At 43.2% G+C, this 23,575-nt stretch overlaps 1 protein-coding gene across 2 annotated transcripts; it reads right to left on the bottom strand.

Annotated features, from left to right (window-relative positions):
- Positions 1 to 2,655: 2,655 nt before the first annotated feature.
- On the bottom strand, positions 2,656 to 22,710 carry adprm (ADP-ribose/CDP-alcohol diphosphatase, manganese-dependent). 2 transcript variants are annotated; one of them, XM_063074242.1, is made up of 4 exons: positions 22,608 to 22,710; positions 17,277 to 17,923; positions 13,039 to 13,161; positions 2,656 to 4,560 (listed from the first exon to the last, which is right to left on the bottom strand). In XM_063074242.1, exons 1-4 carry the CDS (start codon positions 22,628 to 22,630, stop codon positions 4,265 to 4,267), a joined length of 1,089 nt encoding a protein of 362 aa, XP_062930312.1. In that variant the 5' UTR covers positions 22,631 to 22,710; the 3' UTR covers positions 2,656 to 4,264. The 2 variants fall into 2 exon arrangements, with proteins under 2 accessions (XP_062930312.1, XP_062930313.1); XM_063074243.1 differs by lacking the exon at positions 22,608 to 22,710 and adding an exon at positions 22,478 to 22,589.
- Between the last annotated feature and the right edge of the window lie 865 nt (positions 22,711 to 23,575).

Raw genomic sequence — 23,575 nt, 5'->3', positions numbered from 1 at the left:
TTCCTCTTGTCCTCAACTACCACCCCAACAGTCTCTGCATCCATGTCCAGCACATAATTCTCCGTAACTTCTGCCATCTCCAATGGGATCCCACCACTGTGTACATCTCTACCTCCTCCCACTTTATGCTTTACACAGGGATTGCTCCCTACGTAACTCCCTTGTCCATTCATCCCTCCCCACTTATCTCCCTCCTGGTGCTTATCCCTACAAGCAGAATGAGTGCTACACCTGCCTCTATGCCTCCTCCCTCACTACCATTCAGAGCCCCAAACAGTCCTTCCGGTTGAGTCTGTTGGGGTCATCTACTGTATTCGGTGCTCCCAGTGTGGCCTCCTTTTTTTTGGTGAGATCCAATATAGATTGAGAGACTGCTCTGCCAAGCACCTGTGCTCCATCCGCCAGAAAAAGTGGGATCTTCCAGTGGTCACCCATTTTAATTCCACTTCCCATTCCGACATGTCAGTCCATGGCCTCCTCTACTGTTGCGATGAGGCCACAATCAGATTGGAGGAGCTACACCTTATATTCCGTCTGGGTAGCCTCCAATCTGATGCTATGAACATCGATTTCTCGAACTTCTGGTAATGCCGCCCTACCCCCTTCAGCATTCCCCATTCCCATCCCCTTACCTGTCCATCACCTCCCTCTGGTGCTCCTCCCCCTTTTCTTTCTTCCAGGCCTTCTGTCCTCTGCCATCAGATATCCCTTCTCCAGCCCTGTATCTCTTTCACCAATCAAATTCCTAGCTCTTATACCCCAACCCTCCTGGTTTCACCCATCACCTTGTGTTTCTTCCTCTCCCCCCCCATCTTCATACTCATCTTTTTTCCCTCTAGTCCCAATGAAGGGTCTCGGCCCGAAACGTCGACTGTACTCGATAGAAGTTATAAATTACTGCAGCTATTCACAGATATTGAAGTGATTTTTTTTACACTCAACAGTATCAGGTGTTTTTGATGTGGGATATTATGTGCCTGCGCACAGTATACTGACATTGCACTGAGCTCCAAGTACATCCTGATATTAGTGTGGACACACTTAATATGCACACAGTCTAATTCCATCTGCAACGGCTCAGCGAAGGACGTGATCTAAGCTGTCAGGTAGGAAGAACATTCAAGCCTCAGAAGTGCCAGGTAACGACCGTCTCTGACCAGGGAGAATCTAATTAACTACCCTGAACTTTCAAAGGCTTTGTCATCATCAGGTTCCCAATCATCCATACTCTGGGAGACACCATTGATTCAATACTCACCTGGACAGCCATTGAATCACTGTGGCTACAACAGCATAATGAGCACAATCTATTGAGGAGGAGGAGAAGATCGCAGCGCGCAGCGGCCACTCCGGTGAATGATATCTGTTATCTGTGAAGTAGAGTGCCGTGCACAATCCTGATTTGATGGAGACAGGCGTCAGAGCACGGAGGAACATCTGAAGAAACTTCTGAAATGCCTGCTTCGCCGCCGCCGCTACTGTGCGATCCAGAATCTCCAGATGAGAAGGCCCCAAGTTCTTGGCTTTGCTTGTTGCTCAGCGGCCGGGGCGAGGTTGAAGCGCTTGGCAGAGGATGGTGCTCAGGAGGCTGGTTGGAGGCTCGATGTTTTCGGACGGACTCAGAGTCGGCTGTGGTCCGGTGCTTTCAATGCATCGGCAGTTGTCGGTACCTGGAGGTTTATGGCAGGGAGAGTTTCTCTCTTTTGCTGCCTGCTATCGGGAGTCAATCAGAACTTTGAGACTATTTTTTTTACTGTGCCCATGGTCTGCTCTTTATCAAATTACGGTATTGCTTTGCACTGCTGTAACTATATGTTATAATTATGTGTTCTTGTTAGTGTTAGTTTTTGGTTTGTCCTGTTTTTTTTGTGCTGTCACTCTGGAGGAACATTGTATCATTTCTTAATGCGTGCATTTCTAAATGACAATAAACGAGGACTGAGTGTCCTCATAATCTAATGGAGGCTGAAAAACCTGCACTTCCTGACACCAACATCTTTTCACCACTCCAGTGTTATGAAATATTCTTCACTTGCCTGGATGAGTTTAGCGCTAACAACTCTCACAAGCAAGGGTGAAGCAAATTGCTTGATTGATGCTCCTATCAACCACACAAAATATCCATCCACACCAGCACTACAACATGTGGCACCCTCAAAACTTACTGCAAATATTCACCCAGGCTACTCCAGCTGCACCTCTCAGACCTGCATTCTCTATCGCCAAGGAAAGCGGAGCAGGGCAATGGGACATCACCAGCTGCACCTCTCAGACCTGCATTCTCTATCACCAAGGGAAGAGATGCAGAGCAATGGGACATCACCAGCTGCAGGTTTTCCTTCAAGTTACATGCCACGTTGACTTGTAATCATATCACAGCCCTTTGAGGTTGCAGGATCCAAATTCTAGATCTCATTACCGAATAGCACTGCGAGACTACCTTCTCCAGAAGGACTGCAGCACGAGAAAAGGCAGCTCACCACCACCTGCTCAAGTGCCATTCAAGATGGGCAATAAATACTGTTCTTACCTTTGACACACAGGTTCAAAATTTAAGAATATCTTCCTTGCTAATTTAGATCTTATTCATGAAAATTCACCAGGTGCTAAAAAAGATGTCCACAAACTTTTTTAAAAACAGAACAAATTGCTTTTAATGACTGTTTACTCACATTTCTTTGGTTCTATTCGCTTCAACATTCATATTGAATAATCTGACAGCAGTACCTTCAAAGATAGGCATTTAACTCCTGACTGACCAGCACTGATTAAAATTCTACCCAGCATGCTCCAAATAAAACAATCCAAATAAAACAGGCTTTAATCTGAAGGTGCAAAGTACTGTTGCAGTAACTCAGGATGTCAAGCGGCACCTGTGGAGACAGAGAGATAGTTGACATTGCATCACCTGAGACCCTGCATCAGCACTCTGCAGCTCCTATAGATTTTCAACCTGCACTTTGTACTTTTGCTCCAGATTCCAAAACTGAGAGTGTCTTCTGTCTCTGACTTCAAAAACAATTCCATTCACAAATAAGATTATCTTAAGAACACAATTTATCTTAACTTTTTTCTTGATGGGCTTTACAATATCAGAGTAGGACCTACCCAGCCCTTCAACACAGCTCATCAGTGCAAACATAGCCACAGCACCATTTGGGATAGGGTGCATAGGTTTATAAGATATGAACTGGTTTGGAAGGGAAAATCACAAGGGAAGATATTTGCATTAATTACCAGAATTCCTTTGTGCAAAGTCAAAGCGAGTGTGGGGTGGTGGGGGGGGTGGTATTCAGGGCCAGGGCAAACCTAGACATGTTTGTAAAGAAACCACAAAACTGTTCTAATTAAGTTATACAGATGGGAGACAACAGCAGCATGAGCCAAATGCTGTGTAAAATCGTTAAAAGTGCAAAAGCAGCTGCAACACAAGGTACTTCATTATAGTTAACTACATAATCTTACACAAATATTTTGTAAAATCTTGGAAAAGTGTTTTGAAATTTTGCAATACAATTAATATGATGCGGAGTTGTGTTGCTGTGAACATCATGGCTAGCTTTACCGATGCATTTGAATGTTAAATATATATCACCAACAATGTTATCTAAATCAATACATTAAGATAACACTTAACACTCAAATCCAGGGGTTCCTAATCTGGGGTCCATGGCATAAAACGGATTTCGAACCCCTACTCTAATCCAAAACCGTCCTCAGAACAATGTAAAACATGCCATGTTACCAGGGTAGTCATGATCAAAGGTACTCTGGCAAATACATATTCCTTCTTTAACATCACAAAAAAAGCAGATTAGCTGACCTTCATCCTATTGCTAATAAATGGAAATGGTTTCTCTGTTTCCTAAATTACACCATGAAGATTTCATTGACTATAAAATGTTTTAGGAAAGAATTGATATAATAATTCAGTTCAGGAATCCAAAATAACACCCGGAATTCACAGCGAGGCAAATTCAAATTGAATCAAATTCCAGAAATCACGAAAGGTGTAAATGCTCAGGTTTTCCTTATCTATTATTTAACCCTGTGGAAATTCAAGGGCTGCTTAAAGTTCTCCCTTGGAGAATGTCTTCTATAACTAACGCAGTGCTAGGGTGTTTGAATTTGGTTAAAAATTGCAGCCAATAATTCAAGGCAAATTTGTGCAAATGAATGTCAGATGGACATCCCAGCCAAGTGCTGCAGATACTACATTGTACCACTCAACTGCCAGACTACAAAGCAACACAAATCCATTAATTTATCTTTCTCTGTACCACAAAACTCTCCTTGGAATCCTTCCCCTTCCCTCAAGGATCATTCTATCTTCGTACACATGAACTGTACCAAATGCTTGACTCTCTGGTGATGTTTCAATCATGCCTTCAAGGGTAAGATGGTGAATTCCACAGTTATCCAAGTAGTAGCCGCCATCGTGATCATGTCCTGCTATGAAACATACCACACTGGTGTGTGCCTGGAGCATCGAAAGCATCTCATTAAAATTCCACGCAACACACATTGGATCCGTAGAGCCTGGGTGGACCGGAAGATGACCTGCAGTAAGAAAACAGATTACGGTTATGTGTTCTTTTCATCCTTTCTAATGCATTTTAACAACTGAATTTTTCTATATTTAAAATATGAAAAGTAGAATACCATAATGTCCATTTTTTCAGTACCTTAGTCAAACCAGGCAAAACCATACTGTGAGATGATATTGCATCTATATTATAATGATAAATTGAGATTGGCAGGGCATTGCAAAGTTGATAACTCTTGTACTTTGACACTCTAAAACAGAGTAACATGAATTCAGTACGTTGCCTCCCATCCACACCACGTGAATGTGAATCCTAGTTTAATTTTTAATAAATGATAACCTCTGACATCAAATAAACCTTACAACAAACCTCATTGCATTCCAATTCGAACTGCTTGCTGCTTGTTTTTTTTTGGGTACCCACTCCTATGTACGACCTCATTGTCACATTTAGAAGTGGATGACTATAAGTTTTGTGATACAGATAAAGATAATGGATTTGAGTTGCTTTGTAGTCTGGTAATTGTGTATACAATATAGTATCTGCAGTTTATAGTGTATGACTGAAACAAGCCTTATCAGCCCAACTCATCCCTGCTGACTAAGATGCCTTTCTGAGTTGGTCCTATTTTCCTGTATTTGGCCAAAATCTCTCAAAACCATTTGTATTAATCAACCTATCCAAATATCTTTTAAACATTGTAATTGTATCCACCTCTTCCACCTCATCTGGCAACTTGTTCCATGTACCCAGTGACCTTTGTATGGAAAATTGACCTCTCAAGTCCCTTTTAAATTTACCCCTTTTCACCTTAAGCCTATGCTCTGTAGTTTTAGATTCCTTTACTATAGGCAGCGAGGTGGAGATACGTCTCTACCAAAGGAGGTGCAAGGCATTCCTTCCCTCCACTGGTCTATAGATCACCCTTGGGCAAGATGTAACACCTGATTAGACCATAAGACATAGGAGCAGAATTAGGCCATTCAGCCCATTGAGTCTGCTCTGCCATTTCATCATGGCTGATCCCAGATCCCATTCAATTCCATACACCTGCCCTCTCACCATATCCCAATGCCCCAACCAATCAGGATCTATCAACTTCCGCTTTGAATATACCTAATGACTTGGCCTCCACTGCTGTCTGTGGCAGAGCATTCTACAGATTCACCACTCTTTGATTTAAAAAATTTCCTCCTTACTTCTGTTCTAGAAGATCGCCCCTCAATTTTTGAGGCTGTGCCCTCTAGTTCCAGATAACCCTACCAGAGGAAACATCCTCTCCATGTCCACCTTATCTAGTCCTTTCACCATTCAGTAGGTTTCAATGAAATCCCCACACATTCTTCTAAATTCCAGTGAGTACAGGCCCAAAACTACCAAAAGCTCCCCATCCCTTCATTCCCACAGTCATCCTCATGAAGCTCCTCTGGACTCTCTCCAATGACAATACATCCTTTCTGAGATAAGGGGCCCAAATCTGTTGACAATACTTCAAGTGCAGCTTGACTAGTGTCTTATAAAGCTTCAGCATTATCTCCTTGTTTTTATATTCTATTCCCCTTGAAATAAATGCCAACATTGCATTTGCCTTCTTTACCACAGACTCAACCCATGAATTAACCTTCTAGGAGTCTTGCACGGGCACTCCTAAGTCCCTCTGCACCTCTGATGTTTGAATTTTCTCCCCACTTAGGTAATAGTCTGCACTATTGTTCCTTTCTCCAAAATGTATTATTATACATCTCCCAAGACTGTATTCCATCTGTCACTTTTTTTGGCCAATCTTCCAATTTGTCCAAGTCCTGCTGCAATCATATTGCTTCCTCAGCAGTACCTACCCCTCCATCTATCAACGTATCATCCACAAACTTTGCCACAATGCCATTAATTCTACTATCTAAGTCACTGACAAATAATGTGAAAAGTAGCGGTCCCAATACTGACCCCTGAGGAACACCACTAGTCACCGGCAGCCAACCAAAAAAGGCTTCCCTTTATTTGGGCCTGTCAGCCATTCCACTATCCATGCCAGTGTACTTCCTGTAACACCACAGGATTTCATCTTGTAGAGCACCTTTATGACTCACCTTTATCAAATGCCTTCTGAAAATCTAAGTAAATGACATCCACTGCCTCTCCTTTATCCACCCTGTTTGTTACTTCCTCGAAGAATTCTAACAGATTTGTCAGGCAAGATTTCCCTCTACATTGCTGACTTTGACTTATTTTATCATTAGTCTCCAAGTACCCCAAAACCTCGTCCTTAATAACTGACTCCAACACTTTCTCAGCCACTGAGGCTAGGCTAACTGGCCTATAGTTTCCTCTTTTGTCTTCCTTCCTTCTTAAGGAGTGGCGTGACATCTGGAATTTTCCAGTGCTCCGGAACCATGCCAGAATCAAGTGATTCTTGAAAAATCATGATCAATGCATCTGTTACCTCTTCAGTAACCACTCTCAGGACTCTGGGATATACTCCATCTGTTCTGGGTGACTTATCCACCCCACTTTAAGACCTTTCAGTTGCCTTGCATTTTTCCTGTGTAATAGCTCCCTGACACTCACGGACCACTAGCATACCAGTAGTGTCTTCTACAGTAAACACTGAAGCAAAATACTTTTTAAGTTCATCTGCCATTTCTATGTCCCCCATTACTGCCCCACCAGCATCATTTTCCAGTGGTTCAATATCAATTGTCACCTCCCTTTTATTCTTTATATAAATGAAAAAACTTATAGTATCCTGCTTTATATTATCAGCTAGTTTGCCCTCATATTTCCTCTTTTCCCTTCTTATAGCTCTTTTAGTTGCCTTTTGTTTGATTTTAAAAGCTTCCCAATCATCCAGCTCACTTTCGCTACATTATGTGCCCTTTCCTTGGCTTTTATGCAGTCCTTACCTTCCCTTGTCAGCCATGGTTGCCTCCCCCTGCCACTTGAAAACAACTTCTTCTGTCGGACATATCTATTCTGCACCTTATAAGCTATTTGCAGAAACCAGCCATCTCTGCTCTGCCAGTATCCTCCTCCAATCCACCTGAACAAGCTCCTCTCTCCTGCCTCCGTATTCCCTTTATTCCACTGCAGTACTGATACATGTGACTTATGCTTCTCCCTCTCAAACCGCAGTATTCAATCATATTATGATCATCACCTCCTAAGGGTTCCTTTACGTTAAGCTGACTAATAAAATCTGGGTTTTAACACAACACCCAATCTCAAAAGCTATCTCGTAGGCATTCAACAAATTCCCTCTTTTGCAATCCAACATCAACCTGATTTTCCCAATCCCCCTGCATATTGAAGTCCCCATCACAATTGTGTCATTACACTTATTACATGCCTTCTCCAGCTCCCCTTGCAATCTCAAACACAGATTCTGGCTGCTATTTGGAGGTATATATGATCTTAAACCCTTGCAGTTTCTGAACTCTTTCTAAAGATACAATTCCATCTCCTACCAATAGTCACCACCACGGCCTATGCCTTCCTGCCTGTCTTTTCGATACAAAGTAGATCCTTTGATGTTAAGCTCCCAACTATGACCTCCTTTCAGCCACGGCTCAGTGATGCTCGCAACATCATACCAACCAATTTCTAATTGCGCCACGAGTTTATCCACCTTATTCCCAATGTTACATGCATTTAAATACAGCACCTTCAGTCCTACATTCTTCGCTCTTCTGAATTTTGCCTCTGTGGTGCAACTTAACACTTTGCTCTGTCTGCAGTTGTACCCAATCACTGGCATGTCCTTCCTTACATTCATGTTACCTGCTGGCTCATCCTCAGCTCTATCATACTGGATCCCATCCCCCTGCCATATTAGCTTAGCCACCCCACCCCCCAATCCCCGATCAGGGTCACGTGAAGCCATGGGCGCAGGTGGTGCTGTGGTCACATAATCACATCCTGGTTATGTGACCACTGATGCCAGGCAAGTACCGATAATGGCTGGGGTCACCCGTCTTATAAAGAGACTATGCATAAGAAGGCAAAAGCAAACTACTTCTGTAGAGTTTGCCAAGAACGATCATGGTCATAGACTGTGATCGCTCACGTCAAACCGCACAGCATGTAATAATAATGATGATGAAGATCCAGGAAAAAGATTGTGACCATCCACCTTTACAACCATAATTTTATAGACCTCTGTAAGGTTACCTCTCAATTGTCTCCATTCTTGGGAAAACAGTCCCAGCCAGGCTAGTCTCCCTTCATAGCTCAAAATCCACAGTCCCAGCAACATCCTGGTGAATCCTTTCTGAACTCTCTCCAGTTTAATCACATCCTTTCTTTAGTACAGTAACCAGAACTTCACACAATATTCTAGGTATGGTCTCACCAATGTGCTATACAGATATAACATGATGTCCCATCAGTTATACTCAGTGCCTGGTCTGATGAAGCCATGCATGCCAAATTTCTTCTTCACCACTTTGTCTACCAACGTTGCCATGTTTAGGGAGCTATGTACTTCCAGCCCGAGGTCTCTTTGCTCTAGAATAGGGCCCTGGTTAACTTTGAAAGTACATCACTATGCAAGTGTCTGAGTTAAATTCCACAGTCATAGAAAAGTACAGCACAGAAACAAGCCTTTCAGCCCATCTAGTCCATGCTGAACCATTTAAACCGCCTTTTCCCATCGATCTACGCCCTGGCCATATCCTTCCATACCCCTGCCATCCATGCACCTATTCAAACTTCTCTTAAATGTTGAAATTAAGCTCACATGCCCCACTTGCGCTGGCAGCTCTTTCCACACTCTCATGACCCTCTGAATAAAGAAGTTTCCCCTCATGTTCCACTTAAACCTTTTGCCTTCACACTTAACCCAGACCTCTAGTTGTAGTCCCATCCAAAAAGCCTGCTTGCATTTACCCTATCTATACCCCTCATAATTTTGTATACCTCTATCAAATCTCCACTCAGTCTTCAACATTCCAAGGAATAAAGTCCTAACCTATTCAATCTTTCCTTATAACTCAGGTCCTCCAGTCCTGGCAACATCTTGTAAGTTTTGTATGGACTGTTTCAACCGAATTTAGAACTTTCCTGAAGGGTAGCTGACCATACCTGCACACCAAATTAGTCCTCACCAACATTATACAATTTCAGCATAACAACCCATCTCCTGTACTCAATACAATGATTTATGAAGGCCAATGTGCCAAAAGTTTTCTTTACAACCCTACCTACCAGTGACACCACTTTCAATGCATTAATTGACTAGTATTCCCAAATCCCTTTGTTTTACCACAGTGCTCAACCATTCACTGTATAAGACCTTCCCTGGTTGGTCCTACTGAAGTGCAACACCTCACACTTGTCTATATTAAATTCCATCTGGCACTTCTTAGCCCATTTTTCCAGCTGGTCCAGATCCCTCTGCAAGCTCCAATAGCCTTCCTCACTGTCCACTACACCCTCAATCCTGGTGTAATCTGCAAATTTGCTGATCTAGTTAACCATATTATCATCCAGGTCATTGATACAGATGACAAACTACAATGGATCTGCAGCACTCCACTAGTCACAGGCCTCCAGTCAGAGAGGCAACCATCTGCCCACTTCCCAGCTGAATTTGATTCTGTTGTTATTTCCACTGTCCACCATACCACCAATTTTGCTGTCATCCACAAACTTCCTAATCGTGCCATCTACTGTACATTCTCATCCAAATCATTGATATATATGACAAACAGCAGGGGACCCAGCACTAATCCTTGCAGCACACCATTGGTTACAGACCTACTATCTAAAAATACTTGATAATTTGTACGTTCTGCATTAATAAAGCTTTGTCTGTTTTGTAGTCACAGATGAGAAATATATAGAACTAAATTAATCAATGGTATCTGTATTGGTGAAAGAAAAAAAACTACTTGGACTCCTCCCATTTCCAAAATCCAATCCTAGAACTCTAGGCCTCATTGAGTACTCAGGTGCTTTTTATAAAATGTGATTGGGGGGAGGGGGGGGTCCCCACTTCTTTAAAGAAGTGAATTTGATTAGAATATAGAACAATACAGCACAGGAACAGGTCAAACACAGCCATGAAATTGTGCTGAATTAAATAAACTACTGGTTGAATACTCCTTATCCCAAATGCTTGGGGATAGAAATGTTTCAGATTTTGGAATATATAATGAGTTAGCTTGGGATCACTATCTTTTCTGACTCTGAATTTGTGCTACCAGTAAGCCGTCTTTGTCTTACGCTTATTTATCACAATTAGGTACTTAACAGTAAAAATGACCAGATACCAATAATAAAATGAAAATATTAATGTCTGCAGGGTAACAAAAGCAACGCAGCAGCATCGGGAGAATACCTGAATCAGCTATTTACCAGTAACAAACAATGACAGGCTTTCAGTCTCCAACTCTGATGTGGTGTTTTGATTAAGAGGTTACGGTATATACACAGTATTTGTAGTTCACTTTTTTTAGGTTTTATGAAAGGTATAAAGGCAATCAGAATCGTAGACTTGTTCTGGTATTAGATTTTCATCAGCGACGATTTTCGCAATCTTATCAATGAGTTTCTGTGTTGCTTCATGAACTTCATCTTTAAAATAATTTTAATCTTTAAATATTAATACAGTTCCTTTTCGTAAATTTCTGCAACCAGCCTGCTAGATATCCACAATTACCTTCAATGTGCAGTTCATTATGATAGATCTTTACTCATTTCCTGATTAGCGTACCGTCACGCAACGTATGTTCGTCCCATCGCTGATGAATCCATTCTTTCAATACACGATCAAGTTCTTTATTTTTTGCTTTATGCAGTGCTTTTCTATTGTTCATTCTATATCTGAGCTCACTTCTCAGATTACCTGTGCATTGACTAGGAACCTTCCCAGCGTCTTCTGGAATTTTCCATTTGTGACATCATATCAGCATTCAAAAAAATTCTTGGGGATTTCGGAGGGTTTCAGATTTTGGAATTTCACATAAGGGGTATTGATTCTAGAATTAATTGCCTACTGAAACAAATCCCTTCTACCTACATACTGCCCACGTCAATCCATTCTCCGCCCATTCCTGTACCTACCTAACAGCCTCTTAAGTGCCTTATTATATTTGCTGCCACCACCACCCCCGGCAGTACACTTCAGACACCCACAACTCTGTAAAAAAAAAACCAAAAAATCTGGCCTCACACATCTCTTTTGAATTTAACCCCTTTCATCTTGCAGAACAAAGGACCCTTCGGAAAATTCAGGCAATTCTGGGCAATGTTTCTCACCTCCTGCATGCTACCTTGCTGAACAGAGGAGCACTCTCAGTAATAGACAGACAACTGTGCTACTCCAGACAGCACTATATGAGGTCATTCTTACCCTCAGCCATCAGGCTCTATAACAAGTCAACCGACAGCCAGGGAAGTGATCTTGCAGTCTTGGACTTGTAAATCTTGTACATCTCATTTTTAAAGTAACTTATTCTTTCTTACTTTTCTTCTAATACGTGTATATCTGTGCAATTGTAATGCTACTGTAACACAGTAATTTCCTTTGGGAACAATAAAGTATCTATCTTAAATGCATGCCCTCTAGTGTTAGACATTTTGACAGGCTGTCCGTCTATGCCTCTCATAATCTATTAAATTTGTATCGGGTCCCTACTGCTCCAGAGAAAACAACCCAAGTTTGTCTAACCTCTCCTCATAGCACATGCCCTCTAATTCAGACAACATCTTTGTAAACCTCTTCTACACCTTCTCCAAAGAAAAAGTTCCACAACAACAAAAATAAATCATCAAACTAACTCTAACCCTACCAATTCCCTTAATATATGTCCCTTGGTTGGTGATCTTTCTGCTAAAGGTAACAAGACTTCCCTGTTCACTTTATCTCTGCTTCTCATATTTATGCATATCAATTCTGCTCTGCCATCTTTATTCCAAATAAATAAATCCAATCTTCCAAATCTCTACTCAGAACTAATTCTCTCACCCTGGCAATACCCTCATGAATCTTCTTTGCACTCCTGTGTTACTGTGTTGCCTACCGAATATTGAAAGGCCTAGTTAGAGTGGACGTGGAGTAAATGTTCTCAACAGATCAGAGGATACAGCTCCAGAACAGAAGGGCAGCCCTCTAGAACAGAGATGAGGTGGAATTTCTTCAGCCAAATCTGTGGAATTCATTACCACAGATGGTTCTGGAGGCCAAGTCATTGGGTATATTTAAAGTGGAAGTTCAGAAGTTCTTAATTAGTAAATGTGTCAAAGGTTATGGGGAGAAAGTAGGAAAAGGGGTTGAGGGGGAAAATACATCAGCCATGATTGAATGATGAAGCAGATTCGATGGGCTGAACAGCCTAACTCTGCTCTCATGTCTTATGGTTGCCACATTCTTCCGATGTGTGGCAGCTACTCCAATCATGGCCTAACTGGTGTTTTACCCTTTTCTAACATGGATCTCTACACACTTTTTTTTGAGGAGGAGTCAACCAGAACAGATTACATTTCATTTACTTACCAACGACTGTTACCTTTTCCTGGTTGTGATCGGAGAAATCTAAAACAGCATTTAGCCATTCTAGCTGCTCTTGACTGAAACCTCCATTAAATCCCAAAAAGCGAATATTCAATCCAGCAAGGCCTGTCGATTAAGAGGAATTATTATACAGCTTGGTATACTATAGCTATGCTGAAAGGCATCTATACAGAAATAGAACATAGAGCAGTACAGCACTGGAATAGACCGTTCAGCAATGTTGCGCCGAACCAATTAAATTCGTAATCAGATGGTCAACCAAACTAATCTCTTCTGCCTAGACAATGTCCATATCCTTCCATTTTCCTCGCATTCATGTTCCCATCTAAACCAGTCTTAAAAGTCCCCAATGTACCTGCCTTTACTACCACCTCAGGCAGTGCATTCTAGGCACCCACCACTCTCTGTGTGTAAAAAACTTGCCCCTCACATCTCCTTTGAACTTATCCCCTCTCACTTTAAATGTATGCCCTCTGATATTAGGCATTTCAACTCTGGGAAAAAAAATAATGCTTGCCTACTCATAATACGTCTCATAATGTTATAAACCTCTATCGATCTCCCCTCACCCTCCACTACTCCAGAGAAAACAATCGAAGTTTGTCCAACCTCTAATCCAGACAGCATCCTTCTGCACTCTCTCCGAAGCCTCAACACCCTTTCCATAATGGGGTGACCAGAACTGCATGCAATATTCCAGATGCAGCCTAACTGGAGTTTTATAAAGCTGCAATATAACTTCCTGACTTTTCATCTCTATGCCTCGACTAATGAAGGCACGCATGCCATAAGCCTTCTGAACCACCTTATCAATCTGCGTAGCTGCTTTCAGAGAGCAATGAACTTGGACTCCAAGATCCATCTGCTCATCAACACTGTTAAGGCACTTGCCTTTAACAGCATACTGTCTCTTTACATTTGACCTACCAAGATGCAACACTTCATATTTGGCGGGTTAAACTCCATCTCCCGTTTCTCCACCCATTTCTGTAACTGATCTATATCCCGCTGTACTCTTTGTCAGTCTTCTACACTATCAACGCCAAAAATCTTTGTATCACCTGCAGATTAGAAATATCCTTAAATTTGTAACAATCTTTATTTCCATATCTGCAGTTGCCATATTGTACTTTCCAAAGCTAATTGAATTTTTACAGAAAATATGTCCAGCACCAGGTCCAAAGGAATGAATTTTTCACAATGTATAGTCACGGAGAATGCACAAATGATGGTTATTCTCTAAAAGCAAATTCATGTCACAGACCAATTAATATTGCTTTGGCGATATTGTTCTGGTTGTACCGTGCAGATTCATGCAGGAGAGGCAGAATGAATTGATGATGGCGCTAAATGGTGACTCCTCTGCTTGCATCTTTGGAAGCAGCTTTATTTCTATCTTTGATACCTCTTTTCTCCCCCCTTTTCAAGGTTCTTATGAAGACCCTGACCTGGAGTTACATTCTTACTTCGGTTCTTTGCGGGAATTGGGCAGGCTCTCAGGGCCTCATGACTGGCCATGTGATGTCCCAAGGACACAGTCTGGAAGACTAGCCCACCCTCAGGGTGCTGGATTTTCGTGGCTCTGGAGACGGGCTGATTCTAGGCCGGTGCCCCTGAATGAGATGTCACGGGAGAACATGGAACACTGGGGGCAGCGGGTCAGCAGCCGTGAGCTGTGTGTCCAGTGACCTGTGCCTTTTTGGGGCCGACTCTCTGGGCGCAGAGCTCGGAAAAAGCGACACAACATAAATCAGCCAGTTGTTTGTAATGTCTGCCCTCTCGCTGTGAAACAGCGACACCTCTTTTTCCCTTATTAGGGAGAGAGACAGAGCCTGTGGTATGTCGAATACTGGGTGAAGAAGTAGTCTTTGGCGTACTGCAAGTCTGTGTCTTCATTGATGCTTTGCTGCACACTTTTGTGCTCGGTAGGGGGAGCGCTGATGCTCTTTTGCTGGTGGGAGGGGGTCGTTGCCTTGCTGCTGCTTATGCGTGGGAAGGGGGAGCTGGGGGGTGCTTTGGGGTTCTTACGTTTAACTGTCATTCATTCTTTGGGGCACTCCTCTATTTTCATAGATGTTTGCAAAGACAAAGAATTTCAGTATGTATATTGTATACATTTCTCTGACTAAATGTGCCTATTGAATTAATTTCTGGGTCTAGAAATAAATTCTTAAATAATCCTTACATAACTTGTGATTTATAGTAGTAATGGAATTTTTCAATGAGCTCTTAGGTAATTATGATAGTGGAAAACTTTGTAAAATTACATTTCTCATTGACTTTCCTAAGCATTTTATTACCAGCCACGTACAACTGTAATAATCAGGAAAATGACAGAGCCATAACAAAACCAAATACAAGCCAGCGATGCAAACACATGGATAAATAAATATTTTCTAACATTTTACATTTCATAATGAAACAGAAATGCAAAATAAAGGAGATGACTACAAATATGGAAATTGGGAAAATTGATAGGTAAAATAAAGACATCACCCAGACAATCATGAAATACTGCCCTGAAATTACTCTCTTATTTAAATGCAGTTAGTCTGTAAAGCATCAGCTTATCCTATATCAGACAATATTTGCCTCTGCACCTCTACAGGCTTCCATAAACTGCAAGTTTAGTAGCATTTCAAAGTTCAACATAAATGTTATTATCAAAATACCTACAGCTCACCATATACAACCCAGAGATTCATTTTCTTGTGGGCATACTCAGCAAATCTATGGAATAGTAACTATAACAGGATCAATGAAAGATCAACCAGAGTGCAGAAGACAACACATTGTGCAAATGGAAATATAAATAAAAAGCAATAAAAATGAGAACATGAGATAAAGAGTCCTTAAACTGAGATCGTTGCTTGTGGGAACAACTCGAGGGATGGCCAAGTGAGTGCAGTTATCCCCTTTTGATCAAGAGCTTGATGGATGAGGGGTAATAACTGTTCTTGAACCTGGTGGAGCGAGTCCTGAAGATAACCTCGTCAAGATTATCTGTTTTTTCCCTCTAATCTCTGGAAATAATCTTTAATCAGAATCAGGTTTATTATCACTGACGTATATTATAAAAATTATTTTGTGGAAACGGTAGTCAAGACAAAAATTACTATATGTTAGTATTAAAAATAAATGAATAATTAATTAGTGCACAAGAGGAATAATGAGATAGTGTTCACGAACCATTCAGAAATCTACGGGCAGAGTGGAAGAAGCTGTTCCGAAAATGTTGAAGCGTGGATGTTCGGGCTCCTGTGTCCGCACCCTGATGGTACTAATGAGAGACCGACATGTTCTCTGGATAGTGAGGGTCCCTAATGATGGATGCTGCCTTCTTAAGGCAGTCTTTTGCAATGTCCTTGATGGTAGCTTTCAGTAGTAGGGGGTAACAATTTGCATATTGGGAGTGGGAAACTGGTAGTTAACTGTCCTATCCCAGTGTTAGATTGAACAAGGGCACCTCCCATACTGTTGCAAATACAGGCTGAGATATCATGTGATGTTGAAGGAAAGCAAAGATAAATAGATCAGACTATGCAAATATTGGGTGCAGGGTGGAGATAAATCTCTAACAAGGGGGGGTGTAAGGCACCCCTTCCCTCTGCCAGCCTGCAGATCACCCTTGGGCAAGGTGTAGCACCTGCATACCCCCCACCCATCCCCGATCAGGTTCACACGAAGCCATGGGGCAGGAGGTGTATGGTTGTATGAGCAGCTGGTGCATATCACAAGTCCTGGTTATGTGACCAGTCAGACAATTTCGGAAGAGTATTGATAATGGCTGGGGTCACCCGTCTTGTAAAGCCACTGCTCAGGAGGAGGCAGTGGCAAACCACATCTGCAGAAAAATTTGCCAAGAATAGTCATGGTCACGGAAAGGGAAAAGACTAAGTACAATAGATGGAAGACTATTATCGCCTTCGTCATACGACGCAGCACGTAACAATGGTGATGATGATGCAAATATTCTGTAACCTGGATGCAACTTATGTTCGCACATTTTGCTTTCATTATGAACCTTAATTTTAAATTGTTGTCTGCAAACCAATCTCAGCGTAAATATGTTCACCTTCTGCTACTGCCATGCAGCGGCATCAAGAGAGGCATGATTCATGTGCTATTCCAATTTAAGATGTGACCAAGAAACATGTGAAACAGGAAAAATAGACAGGGAGCAGACAATATAAAACAAAAGGTACACAATAATGGCTTACCATTTGGGCTATTGGGGTCTTCATTTTTGTTGTGTGATTTCAGGATCTGTACGGATTTATTGTGTTTCTTACTGCTCTTTCTCCTCCCAAGAATGCTGAGATCATATGCGTCAGTTATTATGAACCGAAACTTCGGAAAGGGACTAAAATGATAGCCATAAAATGCCTCAGAATCATCAGGGTTAATGTCATTCTTAATACTAATACTAGGCACATTACTCGATACTACTTCACCTTCCAGGTGCTTGCTATTGAGAACAGATTTCAGTAATTGCTTCCTGTCAAAGTTGTAAAATTCATGGTTTCCCCAGATATGATGCACTGGAGACAGGCAATTTGTAAACTCATTTATTACTGTCTGAAGTGCTTCTTCTGAGGCCTTCATCTGTGAATTGCATCCATCAATTATATCACCAAGCTGCAGAATAAACTTGGGAGCAACAGGCTCTTCATTCCATTCTTTGACAGCATTGCGCAACAAACGGAGGCTGTTTCTATAGTAACGTTCTCTTGTCCTTACATAGTTCAGGCCATCCTGTACGTCAGCATATTGAATATCGGCTATTACTCCAAAAGTGAAGTACAGATTATTTTCAGCTGCTTCTGTCTCCATTATCTTCAGTACTTCACTTCCACACGTCCACCACCTAAAAAAAACATACAGTGCAAATAGTGATTTGGATTGAATATCAATGAAGGTATCAACTCTCGTGTAAGGTCACAGCAGTCTGGATTACATGGATTTCTGTTCATTATGTGATCCTTTCAAGACCTTTGTGATATATTAGGCAGAACCAAAACACTGCTCTGAGAAATTGAAAAAATGCAGCCACTGTTGCCTTGGGGAAGAAATGTCAAATTTGTTACGGCATTTTTTAAAAAAAGTGTATTTATACAAATTTTGGATTCTGGTTAATAGGGACCAGTATGTTTTGGCCCAATTAAGTGGCTGCCCCAAACAGCAAAAGTTTCATGGAAAGAGTTGAAAAGGTATAAGGTACCGTTTAACAGAGTAATAAATTGTGTATTTAAATGAAATACAGAATAAATTATTGCACATTGTATCTTCATTTTAAAGTTGTCTCTGCAAACCAATCACAACATTATGTTCACCTTACACTACTGCCATGCAGTTTCATATGCTATTCCAATTTAAATACGACGAACTATTTAAAATTAGAATAAATATTGACTGTTTATCTTTTCCAGAGATGCTGCTTGGCCTACTGAGTCCTCCAGCATTTTGAGTATGCTATTTCTAAACTCTTCACTCTAGCCTCAGAGTCGTATTTAATAGCCACACGACATGCACAAAAGTGATACGTTACATCTTCCTGCCCCAAAGAAATGAAGGGGATCCCAGCTATTTCCTCGATTTGCTTTTGCTCTTTAAGAGTTGTCCTGTTATATAGGTGAGTGATAGAACCTCAGGGGAAAAGTAAAATGGGTTAGGGTAGGAGTGGGCACTACTGAGTGGTCCCGATTCTGTGTTGTATGATTATGATTTATCATAACATTAGCCATTGTATGAATCAACAGTCACAACACGCTGGAGGAACTCAGCAGGTCGGGCAGCATCTGTGGAAACGATCAGTCGACGTTTCGGGCCGGAACCCTTCGTCAGGACTGGAGAGGGAAGGAGCAGAGGCCCTATAAAGAAGGAGGGGGGAGGGTGGGAAGGAGAAGGCTGGTAGGTTCCAGGTGAAAAGTCAGTAAGGGGAAAGATAAAGGGGTGGGGGAGGGGAAACAGGGAGGTGATAGGCAGGAAAGGTGAGGAAGGAATAGGGGAAAACACAATGGGTAGTAGAAGGAGGCAGAACGATGAGGGAGGTGGTAGGCAGCTGGGGGAGGGGGAAGAGTGAAATAAGGATAGGGGAGGGGAGGGGGAGGGAATTACCGGAAGTTGGAGAATTCTATGTTCATACCAAGGGGCTGGAGACTACCTAGACGGTATATGAGGTGTTGCTCCTCCAACCTGAGTTTAGCCTCATCATGGCAGTAGAGGAGGCCATGTATAGACATATCTGAATGGGAATGTGAAGCAGAGTTGAAGTGGGTGGCTACCGGGAGATCCTGTCTGTTGTGGCAGACAGAGCAGAGGTGCTCGACGAAGCGGTCCCCCAATCTGCGTCGGGTTTCACCGATGTAGAGGAGGCCGCACCGGGTGAACTGGATGCAATAGATGACTCCAACAGACTCACAAGTAAAGTCAAAAATGCAAACACGAGGAATTCCGCAGATGCTGGAAATTCAAGCCACACACATCAAAGTTGCTGGTGAATGCAGCAGGCCAGGCAGCATCTCTAGGAAGAGGTACAGTCGACTGGGTGGGGGGTTGCTGTTGTAGTCTGGCATACTGACCTCTACCTTGCTGAGGCATAGTGACTACTCGCGGATCCCTCCTCCTATTTACCCCTCGATCGTGACCCCACTAAGGAGCACCAGGCCATTGTCTCCCACACCATCACCGACTTTATCCGCTCAGGGGATCTCCCATCCACTGCTACCAACCTTACAGTTCCCACACCTCGCACTTCCTGTTTCTACCTCCTACCCAAGATCCACAAACCTGCCTGTCCTGGCAGACCTATTGTCTCAGTTTGCTCCTGCCCCACCGAACTCGTTTCTGCATACCTCGACACGGTTTTATCCCCCCTTGTTCAATCCCTTCCTACCTATGTTCGTGACACTTCTCATGCTCTTAAATTTTTCGATGATTTTAAGTTCCCTGGCCCCCACCACTTTATTTTCACCATGGATGTCCAGTTCCTATATACTTCCATCCCCATCAGGAAGGTGTCAAAGCTCTCCACTTCTTTTTGGATTCCAGATCTAATCAGTTCCCCTCTACCAGCACTCTGCTCCGTCTAGCGGAATTAGTCCTTACTCTTAATAATTTCTCCTTTGCCTCCTCCCACTTCCTCCAAACTAAAGGTGTAGCTATGGGCACCCGTATGGGTCCGTATGGCCTGCCTTTTTGTTGGCTTTGTGGAACAATCTATATTCCAAACCTATTCTGGTATCCATCCCCCACTTTTCCTTCGCTACATCGATGACTGCATTGGCGCTGCTTCCTACACGTGTGCTGGCTCATTGACTTTATTAACTTTGCCTCCAACTTTCACCCTGCCCTCAAGTTTACCTGGTCCATTTCCGACACCTCGCTCCCCTTTCTAGATCTTTCTGTCTCTATTTCTGGAGACAGCTTATCTACTGATATCTACTATAAGCCTACTGACTCTCACAGCTATCTGGACTATTCTTCTTCTCACCCTGTCTCTTGCAAAAATGCCATTCCCTTCTCGCAATTCCTCTGTCTCCGCCGCATCTGCTCTCAGGGTGAGGCTTTTCATTCCAGGACAAGGGAGAGGTCCTCCTTTTTTAAAGGGGCTTCCCTTCCTCCACCACCAGCTCTGCTCTCAAACGCATCTCCCCCATTTCATGCACATCTGCTCTCACTCCATCCTCCCACCACCCCACTGGTCCTCACCTACCACCCCACCAGCCTCCAGGCCCAACATATTATTCTCCGTAACTTCCGCCACCTCCAACGGGATCCCACAACTAAGCACATCTTTCCCTCCCCCCCTCTGCTTTCCGCAGGGATCGCTCCCTATGTGGCTCCCTTGTCCATTCGTCCCCCCCATCCCTCCCCACTGATCTCCCTCCTGGCACTTATCCTTGTAAGTGGAACAAATGCTACACATGCCCTTACACTTCCTCCCTGACCACCATTCAGGGCCCCAGTCAGTCCTTCCAGGTGAGGCGACACTTCATCTGTGAGCCGGCTGGGGTGATATACTGCGTCCGGTGCTCCCCATGTGGCCTTCTCTATATTGGCGAGACCCGACGCAGACTGGGAGATCGTTTTGCTGAACACCTACGCTCTGTCTGCCAGAGAAAGCAGGATCTCCCAGTGGCCACACAATTTAATTCCACATCCCATTCCCATTCTGACATGTCTATCCACAGCCTCCTTTACTGTAAAGATGAAGCCACACTCAAGTTGGAGGAACAACACCTTATATTTCGTCTGGGTAGCCTGCAACCTGATGGCATGAACATCGACTTCTCTAACTTCCGCTAATGCCCCACCTCCCCCTCATACCCCATCCGTTATTTATTTTTATACACACATTCTTTCTCTCACTCTCCTTTTTCTCCCTCTGTCCCTCTGACTATACCCCTTGCCCATCCTGTGGGTTTTTCCCCCTCCCCCTTTTCCTTCTCCCTGGGCCTCCTGCCCCATGATCCTCTCATATCCCTTTTGCCAATCACCTGTCCAGCTCTTGGCTCCATCCCTCCCCCTCCTGTCTTCTCCTATCATTTTGGATCTCCCCCTCCCACTTTCAAATCCCTTACTAGCTCTTCCTTCAGTTAGTCTTGACGAAGGGTCTCGGCCTGAAATGTCGACTGTACCTCTTCCTAGAGATGCTGCCTGGCCTGCTGCGTTCACCAGCAACTTTGATGTGTGTCACAAGTGAAGTGTTGCCTCATCTGGAAGGACTGTTTGGGGCCCTGAATGGTGGCAAGAGAGGAGGTGTAGGGACAGGTGTAGCATTTACGCTTACAGGGATAAGAGCCGGGTGGGAAATCCGTGGGGAGGGATGTGTGGATCAGGGAGTCGCAGAGAGAACGATCCCTGCGGAAAGTGGACAGGGGTGGAGAGGAAAAGATGTGTTTCGTGGTGCGGTGGTAGGTGAGGACCAGGGGAACTCTGTCCCTGTTGTGGTGGCGGGAGGATGGGGTGGCGGGAGGATGGGGTGCAGGAAATGGAGGAGAAGCGGGTGAGGGCATCATTGATGACGGCAGAAGGGAAACCACGATCCTTAAAGAAAGAGGACATTTAAGATGTCCTGGAACGGAAAGCCTCATCCTGGGAGCACCTTCCTTCTTTATAGGGCCTCTGCCCCATCCGTCTTCAGTCCTGACGAAGAGTTCCGGCCCGAAATGTTGACTGATCATTTCCACGGATGCTGCCCGACCTGCTGAGTTCCTCCAGCGTGTTGTGGGTGTTGCTTTGACCCCAACATCTCCAGAGTATTTTGTGTTCATGAAACAACAGTCATTGTGTAACAATTTACTCAGTAAATAGGTGCTAGCATCTGAAGCCAGCAAGCAGTGCAGCTTTTGCAGATAGTTCCACCCATTCCACCCACTCTCAGCCTCGTGGTCCCCGGGCTGGTGGAAAATAGGGTTACCCAGTCATCCCCGCTCTGGCTGGGGAAGGAGGGGAGACAGCAGCCCCCTCTCTGCCGCAGACAGCATGTCTGAGGCCTAGCTCCGTGGTCACCTGGATACATCAGGATAAAGCCGACCCGCTTCACTCACCTCGAGCTCGCCCGAGACACCATCCGCTTCCTAGTCAGAGTCACTTCCGGCACCAGTCTACGTAACGTGTGACGTCAGTGTCCGCCGTATCTCTCTGAGTCCAACTGGAGCCCGCTCCTTACTTCCGGGTGTAGATGGGGGTGGGGAGGGGGTTCCTGGGAATAACATTGTGTTTTCCTTTGCCTGTTTGTACGTGCATTTCTGTGAATTGAGATTCACTGTTTTTTTTGCCTATGGTAATTTTTGCGTTCAATTATAGATTGAACGCCACTTCTGGGAATGCATGACTAATGATGATCTCATATGATAGACGGCAACGAGTAATTGTTTCTGGTTATAAATACAAGGGATTCTGGAGATGCTGGAAATCTTAGGCAACTCACACAAGATGGTGATTGGAGGATCTCGGCCCAAAACGTTGATTGTTTATTCCCCTCCATAGATACTTCCTGACTTCCTGTATGAATTGTTTCTGGTTTGTGTTTTTTGTTTAACTGGGAATTGATAATAACTGCTTCTGGTGGTGTCTGGTTCCTGCAGTTATGTCTGGGACGTTAACTGACTATACCCAGAACGAAAATATTTTATGGCTATTCGTGGTGAAAGGAGAAAACTAGAAGTTATTTCTGAGAATAGTGAGTTAATAATAGCAACATTTATGAATGGTAAAATGATGAATAATCTCATAATTACTTGGTTAATAGCTGGATTGGTGGAAGCTTTTTTTCGGCGTGTTAGTTTGTTAATGGTATCCCATGAATTAATTGGTAGGTTACGGTCATTTCTGGACATACTGTAGCTATTTTGGGGATTAGTTGGCTCTTATTCCTAGCCTGTTTGGGTGTAATGGAACTTTGATATGCATCACATTGAACAATTAAAGGTTTCTTGGGCATTTTGATTTCTGATTACCTTTATTTCCAATTTTGCAATATATATTGTATACGCATTCCTGACTCAACTCAATT

The sequence above is a fragment of the Mobula hypostoma genome, chromosome 22 (assembly GCF_963921235.1).
Source record: "Mobula hypostoma chromosome 22, sMobHyp1.1, whole genome shotgun sequence".
Lineage (NCBI taxonomy): Eukaryota > Metazoa > Chordata > Chondrichthyes > Myliobatiformes > Myliobatidae > Mobula > Mobula hypostoma.
Note: the sequence above shows the minus strand (reverse complement) of the source record. Positions and strands in the feature narration are given on the sequence as shown.